Source organism: Hydra vulgaris, chromosome 11 (assembly GCF_038396675.1).
Source record: "Hydra vulgaris chromosome 11, alternate assembly HydraT2T_AEP".
In the NCBI taxonomy this organism is placed as follows: domain Eukaryota; kingdom Metazoa; phylum Cnidaria; class Hydrozoa; order Anthoathecata; family Hydridae; genus Hydra; species Hydra vulgaris.
In genome coordinates, this window is record NC_088930.1 from 3,077,501 (window position 1) to 3,097,673 (window position 20,173).

The 20,173-nt window shown below is 28.4% G+C and overlaps 1 protein-coding gene across 1 annotated transcript in view; it reads left to right on the forward strand.

The window, feature by feature from the left end:
• The window catches only part of LOC100197006 (metal cation symporter ZIP14), a 61,298-nt gene that overhangs the window by 6,719 nt on the left and 34,406 nt on the right, over window positions 1–20,173 (forward strand). The window contains exons 3-4 of the mRNA XM_065809812.1: window positions 15,887–16,243; window positions 18,245–18,407. Of these exons, the coding sequence (XP_065665884.1) occupies window positions 15,887–16,243; window positions 18,245–18,407 (520 nt within the window). The remainder of the gene's footprint in view (window positions 1–15,886; window positions 16,244–18,244; window positions 18,408–20,173) is intronic.

Sequence of the window (20,173 nt, forward strand, 5' to 3'; positions counted from 1 at the left end):
ATATTAAATTTCCAAAAAAATTTGGAGGCCCCTATTTAGGTCGAGGCCTAGGCCAAATGGCCCGTGTGCTCCCCCCCCCCCTCTGATAGGGTCTGTATATATATATACATATATATATATATATATATATATATATATATATATATATATATATATATATATATATATATATATATATATATATATATATATATATATATATATATATATTTAAATATATATATGAAAATATAAATTACGTTAGTGTATTCTAAAAAGTTTAAAGTGTATTGCTTAAAGTTCTTAAAGAACAGCAATAATAAATTAGTTAAAAACACTTATCTAATTTTCTTCGACAACTTCCTGATGAACCTACTAATGGAGAAACAAGCTGTCGAAGGAAATATAAATATAATGTAAAACTAAATGTAAATATATAAAAATGCGCTGTTAGTTTACATTCAAATTTACCATTTAGTGAACTTTTTTTTTTATAGCAAGTTTAACGTTAAATATAAAGTTATATATTAAAAAAAATCTAAATATAAAGTTATAGATTTTTTAAATATACAACTTCATATTTAACTATAAGCTAGTGAATAAAAAAATATCTAAATCAAATATTATTAAATTAAAACAAAAAATTACAGAAATCCGCCCTCATATCCGCCGTTAACGAATTTTGAAAAATAAAAATTAGTTACCAAAGGTGCAACACTTTTTAGGCTTACTGCTACATTTTTTTTCTTTTGAAGTATGTCAAAGCACAAAAGAAATGTGAATTAAAAATTACCTGGATAGGCTTGCAAACTATCTGAGCATATCTTCAACAATAGTTCGAAGAGAATACAACAACCTAATTTTCAATATCAATAAACTCAATACAAAATTTACTGATCACGCATAAATGTCATATAAAATTGAAATTTAACTACTCTTTTTTTCAAAAATAGTCTAACTTTATATATGCTTTTAAAAAGAAACACCTTTAAAAAATGCTTATCTGACGCTACCTAATGTACCAATTTTTAATGGACCTTTCCCATAAATCGGCAACTGCGCAATGCATTGTGGTAGTTGTATTCATTTAAATCAAAACAATCCGATTAAAGTATTAGGAATTAAATATTATTATAATGATTAGTTCTTTTAATGCTAATTTAGAAAATAAAATTGATGCTAGTTCTTTTCAGAACTCTTGCCAGGCATCTAAAGCTATGTTTCGGGAACTTAAGCATGATGAGCTTATTGCTGTTGACGAAGAAGAATCTATAAACAAGAGTATATCAACTTGGTCAAGAGACATTTCACTTTTACCAAATATATCTCACAATTTTATCAAGAAATATCTTGTTAATGATACTATACATATTGATAATTGTAAAAAAGGAGCCAATAAACACCAAACTCTTGGCTATCGTTTATTTAAAGAAAACTATGTCAAAAATGTATGTGTTAAAGCGAATGTAACAGCATCCATAAATTTGTTTATTGTTAAGTCTAATGTTGCTGCTTCTATGAAACGTAAACAATACGAAGTTTTTATACACTTGTGCCAATCTACTGGTGAAATACTTTATTCGAAATGCCATTGTAAAGCTGGTGCGGGGGGCTGTTGTAAGCATGTTGCTGCATCATTATATCAACTAGTTGATTATAAAGAGTTAGACATTAAAGTGGTCCCAGAAACAGAAACATGTACTGATGTTTTACAGATATGGCATGTACCAGGTGAATCATCCAACTCTGAAGCAATTTTGTTTTCAAACTTAAATTTTGAAAAAGCTGACGCTTTTAAAGACAAAAATAGTACTCGAAAAAGACCTTTAGTTTCAGGAACACGTAGATACCATTCATTACCAAATTGTTACGAAACCTCAACTTTACAACTTCAAACTCTTTGTAAAGGTTTAGAAAATCTCTGCCAGGGGACATATATATCTTCAATAATTCGTGATAATAATTTTCAGGCATGTTCCTTTTTTAATTCATCTCTGTCAACATTTATAGACAATGATATTGAAGAACCTTTTAGTAAAAAAGATGACCGATTGATTATTATTACTCTATTTGACAATTTAAAAAAGGTGATTGATTTAAGTTGTTTGTCTACTGAACAAAAAGCATTTGTAGAATTACATTTAATTGTTGATATTGAGGAAGCTAAAAATATTGAAGTCAATACAGTTAAACAATCTGAAAGTACATTATGGTATCAAGAAAGATGCAAACAATTGACAGCTTCAAATTTTGGTACTGTAATAAATAGGTGGAAAAAAATTTACCCTACATCAATTTTAAAAAAATGTTTACAAACAAAAAATATCAAAGCAGGAGAAAACTGTATGTGGGGAAAGGTTAATGAAGATATACCAATAAAACTATATGAAAACATAACGAAGTCAAGTGTTACTCGATGTGGTTTTTTTATAAACCCAAAATGCCCTTGGTTGGGTTGTAGCCCTGATGGAGTAGTTAGCGCTGAAAAAGTACTTGAAGTGAAATGTCCTTCTTCAAAAAAACATTTAACAATTAAAGAAGCGTGTCAAGATAAAAACTTTTATTTGAAATTTAACGATGGTGCTCCAAAATTAAAAATAAACCATCCTTATTACTATCAGTGTCAAGGCGTTATGGCACTAACAGAAACTAAAACAATTGATTTTATTGTATACACAGAAAAATCATTGCACATCGAAACAATAGAGTATGATGCGGAATTATGGAATACAATTATTTTTCCAGAGTTAACAGATTTTTATTTCAAATTTATGTCATCAGAAATATTTAAAGTAAAATAAACGTTTACAGAATATTTATAAAATGTTTCTTTTTTTGTCTGGTTACATTATTTGCTATCAGTTTTTATTAGAGGTGGCAGAAAAGTAACTAAATAACAAACTATGACCCATATTTTGTTCATGTCAGCAGCCATTGAAAGTGGAAATGTGTTTTGTAATATTCTGTAGTTTTTGATTCTTGCAATTGCACGTTCGACATGAATTCGCACAGATGCAATTCGTCTTGTTTCTAATTCTTTTTCCAATGTAAGTTGAAAATCGCCTTCAAGAAATGGTGGTATGTTGAGACTAATTCCTTTTGGTAAGTCATTTACGATATCGAAACCTCTATCAGCCATCAGGCTATCACCTTTTTCTAATAATTTTAGTATGCCACAGTGATTTGTTATCTGTTTATCACTTGATCTTCCAGCATATAAATCAGATACAAATGTAATGGCACCACTCGGTGCAATACCAATCAAACCCTTTGCTGTGTGATGATGTTTATATTTTGAAAACATAGCTGATTGAGTGCGATAGCTAGTTGGCATCACAGTAAATATTTCTGTACAGTCTATAATTACACGAGTATTAGGGTATACATCTTTAAAGCAGCTAGGCATTGTTTCATTAACTAGTTTTTTTGTTGGCCATATTGGAATTGATCTAAATTTTATGTGCAAAAAATCATACCAAGTAATTAATATCCTACTGGTAGTGCTTGATGAAATATTAAACCGTATTGCTAAATCTTCTATAGGAAAGGCGCAACGTAGTCGAATTAGCACCATGAAAAATTCCTCTTCAACGTTTAATATACGTGATCTTCCTCTTGTTTTAGGTGAAGAATTTTCACTTAAATCGTCAGCAACAGTAGACATTGAACCCCAATAATTTAGTGAATATATTTCTGGTTCTAAAAACTTCATGACTACTTTAAATAGTTCAAAATTTTCAAAACCTGTGTAAAATTTGAAATGTTCTTTGTTATATTTAAACCTTTCAACTGTAAATTGTGATAGAAGTATTTTGTCATTGAGCTTACATATAGCTTCTTTTTGAGTGTTTTCTAACGCTTGTTTTTCTTTTATAATGTCCTCAATTTGATCTTTGAGAATTTTATTTTCTTGTTTTAATGTTTCTTCGTAGCTTAAAACAGGTGTCGATAGTTCTTCGCTATAAGGTATTTGTATTGTTTTATGTATTAAACCAAGGCTATTTTTGGTTTTCCTTGGTACACGAGCAGTTAGCTTAACTGTTTTTGGAATAATTGTTGGAACATTATTCATATAAGTTTTTTTGTTCCCTTGAAAGTGTGCTGAACAAACTCTGTGTGAAGAAGAAGGACTAAAGTCTTTTCTGCTAATTTTAGCTAACCATAACTTTCTTAACACTTTTTCCTTGGGTATAACATAAAACGATAAGTTTTTATTACGCTTAGAATTATTAAAACAATTTGGTACACAACAAGTACATCCACCACTTGTTGAACTGAAGTCAACTTCACTGTGTTCAACTTCTCTCAGTGGGATCGAATTCTGTGAAAAGAGTGAAGTTAAACTTTGTGAAAAGAGTGGTTCACTGCTTTCGCAAAGTTCAACTTCTCCGTTAAAAGTGAGTTCACCTTCAGTAATTTCACTATCATCTTCACTGTTTTCATAAAGTTCAATTTCACTGTTTTCACAAAGTTCAATCTCACTGTTTTCACATAATTGAACATCACTGTTAAAATTTATTAGGCTTTTCGACATTTGTTTTGATTTAAATGAATACAACTACCACAATGCATTGCGTTTTTGCCGATTTATGGGAAAGGTCCATTGATCAAAAACTAAAATGTTATATTATTAGAAAGAGTTTCAAAACAGTATTTTAAAGGTGAAAAAATGATCAAATCAAACAAATCTACAAAAAATTTTACCATTTTAAGTATTGAATTTTTGATAAATTTGTTTAAGAAACAGTAATCAGGTTTAGAGCTATTCTTAACTTAAAATGTTTTAACTTAGTCAATTCTTGTCAAAATTCATAAAACTTAGTATTAAAAGAAAGGTCTTAAGGATAAAAGAATAAGTTTATATAGAAGACATATCAGGGAATTAGATGGGTGTCTACAAACCCTTCGAATTTATTCAAAATCTAGATTTATTTTTAAAAAATTAATTTTTTAATTTTTTATTAAAATTTTTAACTTTTGTTTGAATTTTTAATGTATATTCTACCATGCGCCCTCCCCACCCAAAATTATTGTCAAATCTTTGTATTTTCATATCTATCATAAATTGTTTCAAGGATAACAAATGCATAAAAACTTAAATTTGAAACTTAAAATTAGGCCTGTGTTTGCCTTCATTTGGGCTCATATATGAAATACCTGTTTTCATTTAGGCTTTTATATTTTGTAATAATAATTTTGTCATATAATAATAAATATCAGCATTATATTTAAATTTGTTTGCTTTAGCTTTTAATTTATTTTTAATGCGTTTTTTATAGCCTTCAAATACGATTAGACTTTCTGTAATATTTAGTTTTAATTTTTTTCTTCAGGTCTCTAATTTCTGCCTTGAAGCTTTGATAAATTTTTCTTTTCGTTTAAAATTTTACCTTTAAAACCTTAAAGCATGCTGTTTAACTTAGTTTTGTCTTGCTTTTGTATTCTCTGAAAGAGCTAGCTAACTAAGAAGACAAATAAGATGACCAAATTTTTATTTCTTTTTTAGGAGTCAATTTTTCTTTGAAAATATACTTATCTGCCTTTGTGTAATAAACTGCAGGTTCACTAATTAATAAAGTTAAAGCACTGATATGTCCAGAGGACTACTGAAGAATATGCTGAACTATTTAGAACAATTTGCAATGAATGCGCTGTTAAAGATAATGAATAAACATTAACAATAGGCTCGTTACAAAATTCAATAAAATGTTTGTTAGCAAATTTTACAAGTTTCTTGCCCAAGTTTGTAATGTTTTTAAAAGATGCATTACCTGAATTTTACCAATTATGTTACTATATTGATCCACAACTTCTTGAGTGGTTTTTTGAAATACTAACAATTGATTGTGTATATATAAAGTATACGCTCATTCCTACAGTTTGTATACTTTAATGTATAGTCCATTCCTATGTTTGTGAATATAAAAAGTATATGCCCATTCCTACAGTTTGTAAACTCCAATGTATAGCTCATTCCTATACTTTGTAGTTATGTCTGTTGTACAATCAATGTTTATTTGTGAAGGTAATTCAAAAGGAAAAAAAAACTTAGAACTAAAATAAAAGAAACAAAAACAACTACATTAGACCATGAAAAAAGAAATCATAGACATTAGTCTATTATTGACATGTTAAAGTAAAAATGTAATAAGTATTTTATATAACTTATACCAAATACAGATACAAAACATAAAGATGCAAACAAAAACTTATTGTTTTTTAACTTTCTTTTTCAAACTTATTTCTTCAATATATAACAACAGTATAAGTACCAGGGCCGACGACACTAATGGGGTGGGATGGGGGGTAAAAAAGTACCCCCTACACACACACCCACCCACACACACACACACTTTTTTTCTAAAGGACTTTTTTTTTTTTGAAAATTCACGATATAGAGCAGGGCGCTTCTTAAACTTTTTTCACTCACAATTTCATTTATGATTGTGAGTTTCCTGACGACCCCATATAAATATAAAAGAAAGATAAGTAAATATTTTTTGATTATTTATTTATTTTGTAACAATATACATATAGCATATATGTGTATACATGTCATATATATATGAAATATATAGTTTTAGAATTCGTTTAGTAACACAAAAATCTAAAACTAAAAATTACACAAAAAGTTGTAAAATTGTATTTTTGCAATTGCATTTTTAATCAAATTATTACCAATTTTTCATTAAAATTGCATTTTTTGCAATAACACAAATAAAAGGGAATTCTGACCGTCTCAGTTCGCTCTAATATATTCAAATGCAGTCGTTGAGTAAGTATTAAATCAAAATTTAAAGAAAAAATTTAATGAGATATTGCCTGTTTTTTATTGCATAATAAATTAAATTTTGGTGGAATGTTTGACACTGCTGAACGTAAGACCTTAGTTCAGTCAAGGGCTTTTTTGGAATGTAGTTTTAAGTTTGATTCACTCAAAAGCTCAGCAAAATCCTCTTGAGCTTTAGGCGGCAGGTGATCAGTCTCAAGCCAATCTAAAACGGCTTTTAAATCCAAGCTATCTTTTTGAAATCAGTATTTAACATAAAATATGTACGGAACTGTGTTTCTAGTGCTTTTAAGTGATCAACTATAATTTGCGATAAAGTTATAAAACGATTTTTCTCGATTATAAAATTGTCGACACTGGAAAACATTTCGAACGAATTTTCTATCCTAGTTTTCCAAATTGATCTTTTTAATAAAACTTTTAATTTAATCATTTGAATTAAATAGATAGCCATAATTCATTTTGAATTATGTACAAACGCACATTAAATTCCTGTTTTTCAATACTTCGTCCTGCTTGAGGAGTATTTGTGGCGTTATCATCATCATTGCCATTCTTTTGTGGCGTTATCATGCGTCATTACCATTCTTGTTTAAGTTCAGCCATTAATCCATGGTCAAAAAATATTTTGATCCTAAAATCAGAAAAATATATATTAATAACATATTGCATATAATATTTGAATAATTAATTACCGAATAAATAAAGTTAAAATAAAATCTCGATACGGTTGAACACAGACGATTTTACGATGCAAAAACCAATAGCAAATAAGAACATATCACAAGTTTTTAATTTTATCACTAGTTAGTTTGTTTTTTTCGTATTAAATAAACGTAATTTGTGTTCATAAATAAAACTCAAGTCGAAATAAACGCATTGTAAACGTAGTTGAACCAGCTCTATTAACTAAGCTCAAACCTTATTCCTATTTTCGTAAAGTTTTATTTCTTTTTCTTTTATATAAATACTATTATGGTTGCTTCTCAAAGTAGCATTTATCTTTAGTTCTATTTACTAGAACTCATTCTTGCTTGACTTGTCATTCAGTAAAGTCTCATTCATTAACTATATCTGTCCCTGCATGCTCTAAAATCTTTTATTCATCTATTTTTTCCCCGCACTTTAACCCTTTGGAACTCACTTCTACCTTTATGTTTTTCTGACTCATACAACCAACAACTTTTCAAGTTTTCTGCCAACCATACACTTGCTCTATAACTCTATTATTTTTTTCCTACTAACTCTAAACTTAATATAGGTTGCTTGCAGCCTTGTTTGGAGTGAATCAGAATAAAAAAAAACAACAACAAAACAAACCAACTCCAAACAACGTGGTTTGTTTGGGTTTGGTTTAACCAAAAATGTATACTCTGGCTTTGGCGTGAATAAATTAGTGCAAGAGCTAAAAAAAGCGCTTCTAAAACAGCCTAGAGCAGCCGTGTTGCAATGGTAGCGCACTAGCCTCAGAAACAAAGGATCCGTAGTTCAAACCCCACCTTTGGGCAGGTTTTGCGACATCGGTTAGGAAGGAGGCATAAACTTCCAACTAAATGCTCATCTACGGTGCTCTGTGATAAGATCGTAAGAACGTCTTGGGGTACCTAAATAAAATTGATTGGAAAAAAATAAAAAAAAGAACATCTCAGATAGCACAGATACGTTGGACCATGAAAAAGCATCAGGAATTTTATTGGCCGACCCTCGGAAAGTGACGTCAGCAAAGCGTTAACTTAAAAATCGGGTCGACGTCGAGCACAACCATCGTTTAAACGTTGTTAAGACTTATTCCCAAACATCGGATTAACGTCGCTATAATGTTGGTGTGACGTTTAAAATAATGCTTGCCTAACGTCATCTTAATGTTGTTCCAACATCGCTTAAACGTTGACAAAGCAAATATTGCAAATATTACCTTATTAATATATATATATATATATATATATATATATATATATATATATATATATATATATATATATATATATATATATATATATATATATATATATATATATATATATTGGGTAGAGGAATAATTCATGAGCGTTTTTTTCAAATTTATTTTAAACAAAAAAACTACAACGATTTAATCAATAATATACTCTCCGTTGTTGTTTATGACTTCCTCCCATCGTTCAATAAGTTTTTCGATGCCTCGGCGATAGAAATCTCCCGGTCTTGACTCAAAGAATTCGTCCAACCAAGCCCTCAATTCCACGTCATTATTGAACGATACACCGCGCAAAGCGTTCGAAAGCGATCGAAACAGATGAAAATCTGACGGCGCCAAGTCTGGAGAGTATGAAGGATGAGGCAGCACTTCCCATTCGAGTTCTTGAATCGCGGCTTTGGTCATATTGGCGATGTGAGGACGGGCGTTGTCGTGTTGCAGAAGAACGCCATTTCGCCTATTTGGTCTTTTTTGCTGAATTGCTTCGTTGAGTCGGTGCAGTTATTGAACGTAGAGCTCCGCATTGACTGTTTGGTTGCGCTCAAGCAGTTCGTAATGAATTATGCCTTCCCAATCCCACCATACACACAACATGATCTTTCGAGGATAAAGGTCTTTTTTTGCTCGCGGAGTCGCTTGTTTTTTGGGGCTGAGCCATTCTTTTTGCTGTTTCATATTGCCACTAACAAATTTTCAATTGATCAAAGCAACAAAAAAACTAAAAATAAAACATTTTAAAGGTGTATCTGTAAGAGATGAATTACCTAAAAATATGCAAAGAAAAAAATGTGGAATATTAAATACAGGAGATTCAAGTACGCAGGGATTTCACTGGAATTGCTTGTACAAAGACGGAGATAAAAAAACTAAGTTTTGACTCTTATGGACTACCACCACCAGTTAAAGTTGTTAATTATTTGAAAAGTCCTGTTTATTATAATAGTGATAGAGTTCAATTTGAAAATACCTCATTCTGTGGACACTTGTGTTTATATGTTTTAAAAAAACTAGAGAAAGGATGTGATTTTCAGAATATTATTAATAATCTATAGTAATTTCTTAAAAAATCTATGGTAATTTTTTAAAAATATAGTTAAAAACTTTTTTTTTGTTTGTATATATATAAAGAGATAATGCCTGTTGATAAACTTGAACGCGACACTACTGCAGCTGTAGCTATAGATGGTTTAACAATATCTCAAGCTACCAACTTGTTCATTAGGAGAGATGGACAAAATAATCCAGCTAGTAATATTAATATGAATTCTAATAAATTAATAAATGTAGCAGAACCTACTAGCTCACATGACGCTGCTACAAAAAATTATGTTGATAATAAAACAATTAATCTTAATGAATTAGGAATAACACCAAATTGAATTTTAACATGCCTTGGATTAAAACAACAGATTATTCCACCAAATACAGGTGCTGATGCAACAACAGTTTTTGTTCAACTTTCTGGTCCTGGATTTATCAGAAAACTATGGTTAGCATTATAGAAGGATTAGATCCTAATCATAGTGTATTTCTTAGAATATACGCAGATCATGCAATTTGCATTGGAGATCATTCTACTTCTACAGATAGTTTTGGAGATAATAATATTTCTTTAGTCTGTGATTTTTTATTTACACCACTTTACCCACTTGGCCTCTCATTGTGTGCAAATTCTTTACAAGATTGTAATGTGCATACAGCTAATGCGTTAGGAGGATACTTTACATTAGATTTACCATTTACTACTAGTCTAGTAATTCAATTATACAATAAAACTAGTCAAAACGTTACATATTGGATACAACCTTTTATTACAAGAACTACATCAATACCTCAATCGTTATCATCTATTAAATTATACTCAGAAACATTTAGATTTGCAAACACAATTTATGGTAAAGAATATATATTATTAGATGCTCCAGACGTTGCTGGTCAAGGTGTTTATCTTAAATATATTAAAATGCATGTTATCGGAGTATCTGGAAATTGGTGGGAATCTAGTGTACGCATGTATGATACAATTCTCCAGTAAGAACTAACTCTGTTATACAACCTTGGGCACCACATATAACGAACAAAGTTATACAGTATTTCAAGGATTTGATTCGAATAGCGTATGCATATACTGCGCATCTGGTTAAGAAGAATTTTATCTTTCTTCGTGGATCGGTGCTAATATTAATTCATTTATTAATGAATCATCTGGATTATTGTATCAAACAAGTGCAGTAATTGGTTCTACAACTACTATCTCATTTTATTGAAATTTTACTGATTCCATGCCTAGTGTTGCTACTGGAAGATTAGTAGTTACATCAAACTTTGGGGATGCACAATTTACATATATATATATATATATATATATATATATATATATATATATATATATATATATATATATATATATATATATATATATATACATGTATATATATATATAAAGAAACTGGTCAAGTCATTAATAAAATATTTAAAAAATCATTGTTGATACCAGTGGATACTGATGATAAGCACTTGTAGCATCAGATTTATCAGGGTCGTTTTCCCACTCACCCTGGGTTGATGAAAACCTCATACTTTTAGCCCCTTTTTCTGGAGCACCTCGTCCACTGTCACAATTTTAAGCATATGTTAGACACAACTTTTATGTTTGCTCAATCTCACCATCGGTTGTTCACATTGACTTGTGCAAATGAACAGCAGCTAAAAAAAAAGAAATTTCCGTTATTCGCTCCTTTCTTCCTTTGATTTTTGGTGCGAGGCATTCTGCACTTTATTTTCAGTGAATTTTCTTCCGAAGGGACCATTCTTCTTTTTTTATGAGAGTTTTCAAATTTTACCAGATTATTGGTCCAGACATACTTGTTCTTCTGAATGCTACTATCGCTAGGCTTGCACAACGCCGTGTGTTGCTTCTCTAATAACTATAAAATTAGATAAGTAGCTATATATACACATTCTAAATTGTTCTAGGATATTCTAAGTTGTTCCAGAATGTTCTAAATTGTTCTAGAATATTCTTAATTGTTCCAGAATGTTCTAAATTGTTCTAGAATATTCTTAATTGCTCCAGGATGTTCAAAATTGTTCCAGAATGTTTTTAAGTTGTCTAAAATATTCTGGAATTTTCCAAAATCTTTTAAAGTTCTAAACACTTCTAATCTATACAAGTTTTAAATGATTTTCAGCAGAGCCACGCGTATTAGTAGTAGCAGTAACAAGATTAAATAAATGACGATTCGTAATTTTAATTGCGGGGTGACCTTTTTTTACAACCTAGCGGAATTGAAAATGTTTTAAATGTTTTCTAACAAAAGTTCATCAATTTATGACACAGGAAACTTTTTTTTTTTTTTTTTTTTAAAGTTTAAAATTCATAACCCTAGTGTATTCGAAATAATTGGATAACTGTGAAGTCTGGTGAAATTAAGTTTAGTTATAGTGGGAAAACCTATACTGCTAATTGGGATCGCATTAAAAATCTTCAAAAGTCTTAGCTGACTTATGTTGCTGCTAACCCAAGACCGATTGAGAGATAAAAAGTTAATACATGTTTGAAAGTATTTTGTAAAGAGACTATAAATGCATTAAAGCGTCATCAAGGTATGAAAGATGATGATATTGATGGAACTATTATTTTCTTAACTGAGGTGGTTCAGTTTTGAAAAATAGTCAACGTAAAAAGTCAGACTGAAAGAGTCCACTTGAAAGATCACTTACAAGATCCCATATCATCTGTTGACGATTTACGACTTAATGATTTAATTGAGTTTTCTGGAATGCTTAAGTCAACAATAATTCAAGGAAAGAGAATTTAAAGTATAACTATGGACACAAGCAATGCATTATATCAAACATGTAACGGTTTAGTTGAATTAAGTAAACATTTGTTAAACAATTTACATATGTATATATTGCTTAGGAGTTTTACAAAAGATCCCATAGAAAGAGCATTTGGAAAGCTCAGACAAGGTAGTGGGGGAGCATATTTTATAAATACACAACAAGTAATTGAAAAGTGGAATACCAGCAAAACCAAACTAGTTCTTCAGAAGGCTATTAACATTTCTATTGCTGCTGTTTCATATGGCCATGTCTGTGATAACTGTTTTCATAAACTTCAGAGGATGAGTGTGAGATGTTTAATTGTTTACATGAACTTTTAGATCAATTTCCATTTGATATTAAGTGATTGTTAATTTACATAGCAGGATATGTTTCTAGAAAAGACAGTAAAGATGATGATGACACTTTTTTGCATTATAGTACCTTTGGAAGTTTTACATCTGCCTTAGACCGTGGTGGCCTAAAAATACCCATCGATACATCTTGTGAATGGGTATTCTTGAGTTACATTTTGTTTAATTATGTTAGCACATCAAACTTTTGTAGATATTCCATGTCCTGTTTATTTATGGATATTGCATGTACTTACGATTTCACTAAAATTGCTAGAAATCATTGCCATATTCTTACAAATATTTTATTTAACAATTATTGCTATATGCATTCACCTGCGTCAGAAAAGGAAACCAAAGTTAAACCTTTAAAACTGTTATGTTACCTTTTGTTAATAAATATACTAAAACAAAGTTTGCGTTTTAATTTTAGATGATGTTTTGTTTAAAAATTGGTAATTTATATTTTTACTTTAAAACTCATGCTGTCAATATTTAAATGTACATAAATACATAAGGTTTTATTACCATTTATTAATGTCAGTTGTTTTTGAACTGCTTTTTTCAAAACTAATATTTCTGTTTTATAAACATTTTTGTAATAAAAATACCGACTTCTTTATTAGACCACAAAAATTAGGCCTGTCTAGGCGTTATATTAAGTCTTCTTATCTTTAGTCTTTTTCTCAATCAGGTTGTACTTTTTAAGTTAAATAATCAATATCGTTACATGAATTTTTAAATATTTAAACTTTAGAAAAAATAATCTAACAGTTAAGAGCATCACAACAAAAACATCGGCCTCCACATTTTTCGAGCCGTTGCGCGATGAGGAGGCCTGTTATTTTAGTAGCCCTGCCAATATCCAACCTAAAATAAAAGTAGGTCGACGTTGAACCAACGTTGGCGCGTTATCGGTATATTATCCGATGTTTTCGACTTTATAACAACGTTGGGCCAACGTATTGGCGCTATATGGGATCATATGCCGTGAGAGCTGCTACTCAAAACAGCTTGTTTATTAGAATTTTTAGTTTTTGCTGGAGCCATCTGTTTATTCATAAAAAAAACTACTTATCAAATAAAAAATTTGATTTTATACTCATTACAAGAATATGCTTGTATAGTCAAAGTTACAAGAATATAGTATACATAACGAGCGTTGATTATCCCGCTTTAAAAAATTCTTTAGACAAGCGTTTTCTTTGAGATCAGCTATCCATTTATTTATTAACAATCAGTAGAGTAGCGAGAAGGGAGCCAAAAAAATTTTTGTTTTGGGCGCAAACGATTAAAGGGGCGTCAAAAAAAAGGAGCAAAATAAAAAGAAAATGAAGCTCGTTTCTATTTAAAAGGTATATTTTAGTAAAAAGGATATATAGGAATATTTTAGTAAAAAGGCGGTTTTGGCCCCGGTCGCTAATACAATTTAACTTGATAAATACGCCTCTGTTAACAATTTTACTTAATTTTATAAAAAACAATAACAAAACAGTTTTACTTTGATAGAAAACAATAACAAGCTAAAGAGCTATAAAAGTTCGACTTCTTATAAAAAAAAAACTGAAACTGAAACTCAAGTTTTGTCTTTTTTAGAAATTGTGCCTTATATTTTTATTCAAAGAAAAAAATATAAGGCACAATTTCTATTATAGAAAAAAACCTATTACACTATTTCTATTAAAGAAAAATACAGTTGTGTTTGAAAGAATCGAAAATTTTTTTTAATTAATTCTATAAAAACTTTATATTATAATTATGTAATATTTATATTCACATTTATAATACTAAAATTCTGCTTTACTAGACACAAAATAATTGTTGTATAAATACTATAAAGTCAACAAGTTGTTCACTATTTTTACTGTTAAAATAAATTCTCAAGCACTACACTACAAAAAAATCAGCGATTTAAGAAAATAAACACATTTTATAAGCAAAAAAATTCTATATATATAACTAAGCTTTATCTGAAACTCAAGTTTTGTCTTTTTTATTTAATGTGGTTTGCACAATAATTTAATTTTTTTCTTATTAATATCTAAAAATAAAGAAAAAAAGAAAGTGATTTAGATTATGAAGGGAGCTGTTAATTGTTCTCCTAAACCACTTTAAAGCAGTGTAGGCAAGATCATGAGCTAAGTATATACTTCTGCCAAGACCTAGATTCTCTAGATAAGTATACTGTATACCCATCTAGCAGAGTACTTTAAGCATTAAATTTTCAGATGAAATTTGGCAGGTTATATGAAAAAAGTTTATAAACTGTTACAAATAGTTTTTCAAATTGAACTGACATTCCTTGGGTGAAACTTGATCTAATCATCATTCTTAATTACTCACAGCTAATCATGATAAAAATAACTTTTTTAAATGTTAACATAAAAGTTAAAAAAATAAATAACTTTAAATTCAAAGATGAAAGAGAGAATAGAAAAAAAATTTTGTAATAAATCTCTCGTTTGATTTGATATTACCTGTCACACTTTAATCTTTCAGTTTATATGTTTTTGTATACTATATTGGTATAATATCATTAATGATTTTTATTGACTTTTGTATGCCTTTAGATTTTTAAAGTAGGTAAAATCTCCAGATTCTACCTACCTCAGTTGAGGTAGGTAGAATCTCCAGGTTCTACCTAGCTTAAAGTATTTATGATGCTATTGCAACGATGGTGATGGTGATTGATGACAATGAATATGATAATGACGATGATGATGATGATAATGATGATGATGATGATGATGATGATGATGATGATGATGATGATGATGATGATGATGATGATGATGATGATGATGATGATGATGATGATGATGATGATGATGATGATGATGATGATGATGATGATGATGATGATGATGATGATGATGATGATGATGATGATGATGATGATGATGATGATGATGATGATGATGATGATGATGATGTTAATGATGATGATGATTAAAGTTTTCATAATTTCTACTTTATTTTTAGTGTTTTAATCATGAGGATGTTTTAAAAGGTACAAATGTTTCAAATATTAAATTTGATAACTTTAATTTTAATTATGCCAATGTATTCATCATTCTGCAGCTGATAAAGAAAAAATGCATTAAAAATGTGTTCAGTGTGCAGTCTTCTAGTTTAACACCACAGTTTTTTATAAATGAAATTTTAAAAAACTATGGAAATGAAACACACATAACACTGGAAGGCTTGAAAAATCTTTTGAAGAAATTAAAAATTGGAAATGTAGCTGGTGTTGATAATCACAGTAGAAAAAAGAGATCAATACCAAAAATATATCTACCATTCAAAAAGCGCAGGAGAAGGAGTTTGTCATTTCAAAAAGTAAATTTAAATTTTTCAATAATAATTAGTAATTTTACTACACATTTAAAGTGATTATGGCTTGTAACTCATTAAACTAATTTTTATTACTATTATTATTATTCTACTTGACATATATTGTTTTTACATTATTTTAAAGTGTTAATACTTAAAAAATATATATAAAGTAAAGACAAATCATACAAACAAAATTAAATATGTATATATATATATATATATATATATATATATATATATATATATATATATATATATATATATATATATATATATATATATATATATATATATATATATATATATATATGTTAATAATACAGAGTATCATTGTCTAACCAAGTCAGTGCGTATCATAATTACGGGCGCATTTTGCCCTTTGGGGCTCATCAGCGTGATGATGTGATACAGAAGGCGTCTAAACACACCAGCTCACCTTCTTGGCAGATCAATGATACTTGTGGTGCTACAATCCTACTCAGAATTGTTAAAAAAACCCTAAATATTTGAAAAAAGTACCAACCGGTGTACGGCACTCCCAAGACGACTAGTAAATACTAGTACAGAAATTGGTGTATATTAATAATACAGAGTATCATTGTCTAACCAAGTCAGTGCGTATCACAATCACGGATGCATTTTGCCCTTTGGGGCTCATCATGATGAACCCCAAAGGGCGAAATAAAACGCTTGAAATAAAAACATAAAAATTAATTATAATAATTGTTTACATAAACGCGTGTATAAGTTTTTTTTCATGTAGATGTATTTTTTATGATAAATTTAAACATTTGAAACTATTTTTCCATGTTTTTCCTAAAAATCCTTTAAACCATTATTATAAGAAAAAATTAAAAGTTACTTTAATTTATGAATAAATTCAAAACCTTTTGTGACTACTAGCTTTTACATATTTTATGTGAGTTATACAAGAATATAAAATAACTTTATTTACTTATTGGATATACATACATATATATATATATATATATATATATATATATATATATATATATATATATATATATATATATATATATATATATATATATATATATATATATATATATATAAATTAATAAAAGCACTTATCTAATTTTTAGTTGTCTTCAACATCATGTTTCTCCATCAGTAGGTTGAACCTACTGATAGAGAAATATGATATTGAATACAACTAAAAATTAGTATTTTTACTAATTTATTATTGCTCTGTTCTTTAAGAACATTAAACACTCTATTTGTAGAATACACTAACATAGTTTATATATATATATATATATATATATATATATATATATATATATATATATATATATATATATATATATATATATATATATATATATATATATATATATATATATATATATATATATATATATATATATATAGATATAGATATAGATATATAGATATATAGATATTTAATAATTTATAGTTTAAACAACTTTAATACTCTGTAGCAAATTAATACTCAGTACAAATAGTTTAGACGAATGATGTAAGTAATATTTACATAAACAAATACTATATTATATAGAAATGCAGGTAAGGCCAGGCCCCTATGACCTCAATAGATTCTTAAGCTAATTCCAAGTTGTATAAAAAATAATATAAGAGTTTCATTAAAGGATTTTGTCATTTATTGTATTTTTCTATATTATATTTTCTATATTATATTTTCTATATTATATTTTTTATATATAGTACTTATTTTTCATGGCTTCTGATTATATTGATGATAATTTCAGAAGCCATTATTAATTCAAAAATAAAATATTTTTAATCACATTGGTTTTCAATGGCTCCAATATCTTTAAAGAAAAAATTAATCGAGTTAAAATTTAGCTATACTGTTGTAAGCTTTTATTATTTTAGGTTAAAGGAATCACACTTTTAATTTTTTGTATTGTTTTATACAGTCTAAACATAACTTTTATTAATGTTTCATAATTTAAAAATATTATCAAGTTCATGATATTTGTTTTAATACTAAATTTACAGTGTTTCTCTGCAGAAGATATTCTTGAAATTTTCAATATTAGTGAAACTAGCATTTCAAAAGAAAGTTTTCAACAAATATGTCCATCATTTGTTCAGCAAGTTGTTAGTGGATATTGCATGAATTCTGTAGAAACATCAGACAAATCTGAAAGTACATGGAAATGTAGGTTTACTTTAATTAACTATTTATTTGTATTTATTTATAATCAAAGTATTTTTTTGTTTCTCTTTTTCTAAATCCGACATCTTTATTTAGCAAGTGTTTTATGCCCTGACTTCATTATTTTAACACACATTTAAATGCTTGAAAAAGTAATACAAATTCTTTTTTTAATTAAGACAAATGCTTTTTTCACCAAATAATTTAATAAAAAATTGTGTAAACATAAAATACTTGCATTATAATCAACAAAATAAAACAAAGACTTGCTGATGTTTTACAATGTGAATAAAAACTTGTTATTTTTGATTGAAAAATAATTAAAGAAGAAAATAAACATCAAAATGTTATTGTTTATGTGTTTGAACTCCATTTTAAATTGTATTTGGAGTATTAACAATGCCAAAGTTGCATGTGAAAGGTGTAGTGTATTTGGTGTATATTGTTGTTTGGATTAATTTAAATGAGGCTACTGCAAAGCTTTTTGCTTCGGGTGTCTCAAACTATCTATGATTTCTATTAATTAAAAATATGAGTAGTAACCAAGTAATATTAAACAAAACAAGCTGAATTTCACTAAACTGTTTCAATCAATTTTTTACAAATATTTATGGCCTTTGAAATCATTTTCATTAATTGAATTTTATCTCTCAGTGTGCTGTTCTGGCTAATATCATTTGATTTGCAAAGCAATAGTCACATGCATGATTTGGGATATACTTATGTGTCGGCTCATTTAGTTGTTGTGTGCTTTCTTTTTTCATGAACAGTGAACTAAAATTTTTACCTAATCATTTTTCCTTTCATTAGTTATCAGTTTTTCTCCTTCTTCTTTTTTAAATTGTATCTTTTTCACTTCGTCTCAGTCAATACTGTTGTCATTGGTAGCGCTAATCATATTAAATAATTTGGGTCTAATACTACTGACCCTGCTGGTTTTGTAGATATTTTCTATTGTGATTTGCACTATATGTTCAATCTAACTGATAAATACTAGGATTAACTAGGAAACGATTTTAAATATTCTGTTCTGAAGATGTTTTATATGCTCTTATAAAAAAATCTTAAAAAATATTTGTTGCTATATTTAGAAAAATGTTGAAATAGAAGACTAATATGAAGATATAAGAATGCGTTTTTTTATAAACATTAATGATTACTTGTTTTCAATGTATTGAAAATTTGTTTTTTTGAAAAAAATGGTTGCCGAGAAGATAAATGTCTAAAGGAAGATGATTTGTGGAAATTCAAACCAAATATTGTTTGTTTTAACAGTATCACCTCAATGGTTACGTGAATAAACAAATATGCAGAATATGTGGCAACTCATAATGAGCTTCATTGTTCATTATGAGTTTGTAAATAAACTCGTTATTTTTTAGGCGCAATTCTTGTAATCAGCAACTGTATAATAAATCCATATTTTGTTTTAATCATAAAATATCATTTGGTTTTAATTATGTAATTTTCTCACAGGTAGCACAACGTTAATTACAAATTAGTAAACTAATTGGTTTGAATTGAAAAAATTTTTAGAAAATAACATGTGTAACATGTTGTTCTTTGCAAAAATAGCCTAAACATCATCAACTGCTTGAAACGTTGTTTATTAGAAATTTTGGGGTTTTCTCAATACTTATTATCAGCTTACTATCAGTAAATATTCACATCATTTCAAACTGCACTCAAAAGATAACAAACAGCCTCATGCTTCTAAAAATGTTGAACCATTAAAGACTTTTTTAAATAATTATTTTTATTTTATTTCT